Source organism: Trichomycterus rosablanca, chromosome 27 (genome assembly GCF_030014385.1).
Source record: "Trichomycterus rosablanca isolate fTriRos1 chromosome 27, fTriRos1.hap1, whole genome shotgun sequence".
NCBI lineage: Eukaryota > Metazoa > Chordata > Actinopteri > Siluriformes > Trichomycteridae > Trichomycterus > Trichomycterus rosablanca.
In genome coordinates this window covers 5,689,706-5,696,229 of record NC_086014.1, presented here as the reverse complement: position 1 = coordinate 5,696,229, position 6,524 = coordinate 5,689,706, and the positions used below count along the sequence as shown (strand labels likewise).

Here is a 6,524-nt window from a genome sequence, read left to right as displayed (position 1 = left end):
CCTGTCTCTGCTCCTTGTTTAGTGTTTTAATTTTTGTTACATTTTTATAATGAATTATACTTAGTGTGCATACCACCTTTTTGTTCTCCACTTACCATATAGAAGCACTTTGTAGTTCCACAATTACTGACTGTAGTCCATCTGTTTCTCTGCATACACAGGACCACTACAGAGCAGGTATTATTTAGGTGGTGGATCATTCTCAGCACTGCACTGACATGGTGGTGGTGTGTTAGTGTGTGTTGTGCTGGTACGAGTGTTAAATACCGTGTCCACTCACTGTCCGCTCTATTAGACACTCCTACCTAGTTGGTCCACCTTGTAGATGTAAAGTCAGAGACGATCGCTCATCTATCGCTGCTGTTTGAGTCGGTCATCTTCTAGACCTTCATCAGTGGGCACAGGACGCTGCCCACGGGGCGCTGCTGGCTGGGTATATTTGGTTGGTGGACTATTCTCAGTCCAGCACTGACACTCATACCAGCACAACACACACTAACACACCACCACCATGTCAGTGCTGAGAATGATCCACCACCCAAGTAATACCTGCTCTGTGGGGGTCCTGACCATTGAAGAACAGCATGAAAGGGGGCGAACAAAGCATGCAGAGAAACAGACTACAGTCAGTAATTGTAGAACTACAAAGTGCTCCTATATGGTAAGTGGAGCTGATAAAATGGACAGTGAGTGTAGAAACAAGGAGGTGGTTTTAGCTGATCAGTGTATGTTCAGTCTTTTATGAATAATAATAATGGTTTATTAGTTTAAGACACTTGAGTGGTGCAGTGGTTTATCATGCAAATCCACCACCGCCGAGGTCAAGGTTCAAAACGCAGCCAGCCGAGTGTCCAGAAATACATTATTACCTATATCTGGGCAGGAAGTGGGAGGTATTCCTGCCCTGTGCTGGGTGTTTTCCAGTCCTGCTGAAAGAGGCCACTGCCATTTGGAAAGACTTTAGTCATGAACTTGGTCTCCAACAATTTTTAGGTTGGTGGTAAGTAACATCCACAGTTAACATCCCAATCCCAGGAGGGTCTATTGACCTGAGTAAGGGAGGTAATATTGGTATGTAAAGTTCATACATGCAGTGGGTGTAGAGTATGAGGCTCTGTCCCTGGTAGGTAAAAAGATGTGGCCTAAACTAAAAAGTACTATTTAATCTTTTTTTCCAGCTAGGAGAGGTAACACATGAAGATGATCTGCAAGAAATAATGACAGTACAAGTACAATGGATTTGATCCAAACAAATTTATAGACAATGTTATAAATCTTAACCCTTTTTCAACAGCAGTGGATGATGGGTAAAAATGTAACAGTGCAGTAGTACTTCAGATACAGTTTAATGCCGACTTAGAGCCTTAAATAGCTTTGTGTACATATATTTTCTGAGCTTTACAGAAACCTCCTAATACTGCAATTAGGTGTCACAGCAAGAAGGTTCTGGGTTCGATCCCCAGACGGGGCGGTCCGGGTCCGTTCTGTGCGGAGTTTGCATGTTCTCCCCGTGTCTGTGTGGGTTTCCTCCCACAGTCAAAAAACATGCAGTCAGGTTAACTGGAGACACTAAATTGCCCTATAGGTGAATGTGTATGTGTGTGTGTCTGCACTGTGCTGCGATGGACTGGCACCCCGTCCAGGGTGTTACTGTGCGCCTTGCGCCCATTGAAAAGCTGGGATAGGCTCCAGTATCCCCCCACGACTCTAATTGGATAAGCGATTTCCTGGCTGGACAGCCAGGGTTCTTTCTGTGTCCGTGTGGGTTTCCTCTGGGTGCCCCAGTTCCCTCCCACATGTCCAAAGACCTCCAGTCAGGCCAATTGGGGCTACTAAAAATAGCCCCAGGTGTGTGGGTGTCAGTCCTGTCCAGGGTGTTTCCAACCTTATGCCCATGAATCAGACCCACCAGATAATGAATGGTGTAATGTGCTGAACTGCATGATCAATAATGTTTGATGGCAATGATTTAAGACCCCCCAGTGAAGGTATTTAAAGCATTTTATTGTGCAAAATGACAAGAGGTAAGTGTTCCTACGTTCTGTTTAGTGTCAGAAATGCACCATTAGAGCTTACTATTGTGCTTAGAGAGACCATTCGGGTCTGAGCTGGTGAGGGGAGCCAGGTGTTTGTATTTGGGTATGATGTTCACATAGACTGAGGCATTATAAAGATTTTGGAATGCGATGCGATGCATGTTGGAACCTTCTGTGTCCTCCTGCAGCTGTTCTAGACGTTTCTTGGGTGCCGCGGTGCTGCTAGTCTTCCCGGCGTCAGGTATTGTGTTTGTGTACTGACTGTCACCTGTGTGTGTATACAGACGATTTAAACAGTGTTATAAAATTATCATTATATTACAAGCATGCTTCTGATTTTTTGTGGAAGGGCCTAAAGGAACTCCAGTGATCTGTACAACGCCCTAAACTCAACGCCATAAAAACACCTGTAACGCCTGCATTTGTCTGCATTCATTCGTCCGACCACTCCAATGAAACGTGATGCTACCTCCACCATGTTTCACTGTAGGGACTGCATTAGCCAGGTCCTTCCGTCACACTACTCTAAGATAATGGCCTGATTTATCGAGTGCTACAGAAATGGTTGTCTGTCCAGCTTTTGGAGCTCTTTTAAAATGACCGTTGGGTTCTTTCTTACCACCTTGACCAACTGACCCCAAGACCTTACTTGCCAAGATGGCCAATTTGGCTTGACTGCCTAGAAGGACAAAACCCTGCCAAGATTCTTTAGTTTCAAAATGATTGCCCTGATTTACCCCAGTACACAGTTTGATCGTTGGGATCCACAGACACTTCTTTGGATTTTTGTCCTGACAGTGCAGTGGAAATGACGGAACCTCGTAGACCCAGATGTGTGCCTTAGCAAAATATGTCCAGTCAATTCAGTACCAGGTGGACTCCAATGGCGTTTTAGACACATCTCAAAGGTAACTAGAGATTGCATCTCCGGAAAAAAATGCGAGTGTGATTGCGGCGTGGCGGGCGCGCGCGCGCGCATCCAAATGCTGTATCTAAGTCGGGAGTGGCATCAACGGGCCGGACAATTTAGAGTTGGAACAGCGTCAATATCTCGAAATTGAAAAAAGGGGCGTGGTAGGTGGGCGGGTGTGCCTATCAAAAAATTGCACCCATGTCCTGGTGTCATTTATGGGCCGGACAATTTAGAGTTGGAACGGCGTTGATATCTCGAAATATGAAAAAAACGGGCGTGGCAGGCGGGCGGGGCTGTGTATGACCATGCTGTATTCAAGTTGGGGTGTCATTAACTGCCTGGATGATTTACAGTTGGAACGGTGTTGATATCTCGAAGTTTCCAAAAAATGAATGGAAGTGAATGGGACAAAAAAGCGGGCGAACGGGCGGGCAGATCGAAAAGCTTTCTTCACAACGTGGTGTCGTTAACGGGCCGGACGATTTAGAGTTGGAACGGTGTCGATATCTCGAAAATTGTAGACGAAAAAAGCCTGACAATTTGGCCAAAAAACGGGCGTGGCGGGCAGATCGAAAAGCTTTCTTCACGAAGTGATGTCGTTAATGGGCCGGACGATTTGGAGTTGGAACGGCGTCGATATCTCAAAATGTTTCGAAAACTAATGGAAGTCTGGGAAATTTTTTTTGAAAAAACGGGCGTGGCAGGCCAACGGGCGGGCGGATCCAAAAGCTGTATACAAGCGCTCTATTCCCGTATGGGCCGGACGTTTTGGCGTTGGAACGGGGTCGATATCTCAAACTGCGGACGAAGAAAGCCGGACAAAAAGCGGTGGAATAATAAGAAAAAAATATATATATATTACTAATGGATAACAATAGTGTGATTGCCTTTTGCAATCACACTAATTAAAGCAAACAAAGAGCACTTGTCCACAATTTGGAGTTCCACAACAAAGGGTCAGGATACTTTGGTGAATAAGATTGATTCATTTAACTCTACAAACATTTTCACTTTGTCGTTATGGATGAATGTGTGTAGACTGATGGGTAAAATAATCCAGACCTGGTAATACTGTTATGCTGCCGTCGGTAGCCGGAAGGATGACCGGTAGCCACTGCTCACAGCCCTCTGTTGATCTCCGTTTGGCAAAGTCGTGCAGGTCACTCAGTAAAGGAAAATTGCACATTCGACCGAGGTCGTAGAACTGAGGTGGTGCTATCCAAAATTCTCTGTTTTGGTAGCTGTGAAGTATTTCAGACGGAGAGGACCACTGTAAGAGGAAGAGCAAGGTAAAGGTGACTTATTTCATTCCACCTTTTAGTCGACTGGCTCGGTGTGTAGCACTGTCACCTTACAGCATTAAGGACCTGGGTTCGATCCCCAGGTGGTGGCGGTCCGGGTCCTTTCTTCGTGTCTGCGCACCCCTTTTCAATGACACGTGCATCGCCACCGGCTGCATCTTTTTAACTTCCCTCAGAGAGACATGCTAAGCTCTTAAAACCGTACACTGCTAGTGCAGGCGAATCGACCGGACAGCAGACACCACAACTGTACTGCCAAGTCAAGGATTTGTTAATGTTTTCTCTAGATGACAGAAACACCCAGTTGGGCCAGTAAGGGTGCCTGGCCGGTTGATCAGCACCAAAGAATCAAACTCAGCCCGCTGCACCACAAGTTACTTTGGCTGTAAGTTTGTCTACAGTACAGTACTATGAAAGCCATTCATACAGTACTACACTTAACCTCTAATCCAATTAGGGTCGTGGGAGGGTGCTGCAGCCTATCTCGGCTTTTTAATGGGCGCAAGGCACACAGTAGCACCCTGGAAGGGGCGCCAGTCCATCGCAGGGCAGACACATACATACATTCACCTATAGGGCAATTCAGTGTCTCCAAATAACCTGACTGCATTTTTTTGGACTGTGGGAGGAAACCGGAGCTCCCGGAGGAAACCCACGCATTTTTAGCATTTAGCCGACGCCTTTATCCAACGCGACTTACAATTGAGACAGTATACATCACAAGCACCTGGCTGATGCGGGGCTTGATCCAGCAACCTTGTGATTACTAGTCCTGTACCTTAACCGCTGTGCTACCACTGCCCTACATGGGAAGAACCCGGACCGCCCCACCTGGGGATGGAACCCAGGACCTTGTTGCTCGCTGTGAGGCGACAGTGCTACCCACCGTGCCGTCCCCACTAATGCCCACCAACATGCCGAACCTTAAAATGTACGATTTCCTTCTGGTCCTGCAGTGTAGTTGGGATTTCCTTCAGACAGCACATATAGAAGGCTGTGTCGTACCGTCTCTGTTTGGAATTGACTCCATCAGGGGTGAGCCAGTTCCCCCATTCATGTAGAGCCCAAATATTAGGCAGACACTCGAGTTCTTTACACATCTGGATGAAGTTGGATGAGTTCTGGAGCACCAGTGATCTCCACTTGGAGATCGAGCTTCTATCCCAGCGATCGCTCAGTGCTGTGAGCTGATGGTCGGACTGATTGCGAGATTTGGCATGTTCTGCTTCATCAGTGGGGACCACCAGGAGAACCCCGGATTCCTCGAACGTCTCTCGGACAGCACAGATTCTGAACGCGATGTCTCCCGGTATGGGAGAGCCGAACTGCACACGATCGGCTGCGAACATCGGCGGTCGGCTCTCGATCGGCTGCTTCACGACGGACACTCCGAAGTTCGGTAAGTGCCTAAACGCTTTGAAAAGCTCCAGCCATTCTGCCGAGAAGTCCACCGGCTCCACGATTCCACCCGGGAAGACATAAGCGCTCGGCATGAAGCCGCTTTTCGAGCTGCGTTTGAGCAGCAGGACTTCATAATCGAAGGCTGATTTGGGGGGTACGTGTACATGTTGTTGTAGTAGAGCTGAGCGGGACCCGGATGTGTCTCTCCACAGAGCCTCGACCGCTCGCTTGTGTTTCATTCCTGCTGCTAAGATCACCGTCGCCGCTTCCTTCCAGTGTTTTAACGCCGTATTCATCTTTATTCGAATTCAAACCTTCACGACTTCGCTTTAACATTCATTCGTAACTAAACGTTAATATTCACTTACGTTTAAAGTAAAAGTACATGACCCGACACGACGGCGCAGGACAGGCTAAGCTTGGCTAAGGCTAATGCTAACTATAAAGGCACACTATGTAGGGTGTTGTGTGTGATTTGGGACGTGACCTTTATTTACTCTACACGGAGCATTACCGCCATCTACAGTTGCTGGAGTGGCGACATTTACATTTACGGCCTTTTTTTACGCCTTTATCCAAAGCGACTTACACTATCTAGTGCACTATGTAGGGATCATAATTAATTATGTAATACACTATCTAGTGCACTATGTAGGGAACATGAATGCGTTATCTGATATACAATCTAGTGCACTGTGTAGGGAACATAAACCAATTGTCTAATTCACTATCTAGTGCACTATGTAGGGAACCTAAATCCGTTATCTGATATACAATTTAGTGCACTATGTAGGGAACATAAATCCGTTATCTGATATACAAATTAGTGCACTGTGTAGGGAACCTAAATCCGTTAACTAAGACGCTACCTAA

General features: G+C 46.6%; 1 protein-coding gene across 1 annotated transcript; it reads right to left on the bottom strand.

The window, feature by feature from the left end:
• Window positions 1–1,249: 1,249 nt before the first annotated feature.
• nudt19 (nudix (nucleoside diphosphate linked moiety X)-type motif 19) lies at window positions 1,250–6,016 on the bottom strand. Its single transcript, XM_062989589.1, has 3 exons — window positions 5,174–6,016; window positions 4,012–4,219; window positions 1,250–2,304 (listed from the first exon to the last, which is right to left on the bottom strand). Exons 1-3 carry the CDS (start codon window positions 5,945–5,947, stop codon window positions 2,066–2,068), a joined length of 1,221 nt encoding a protein of 406 aa, XP_062845659.1. The 5' UTR covers window positions 5,948–6,016; the 3' UTR covers window positions 1,250–2,065.
• Window positions 6,017–6,524: the final 508 nt, after the last annotated feature.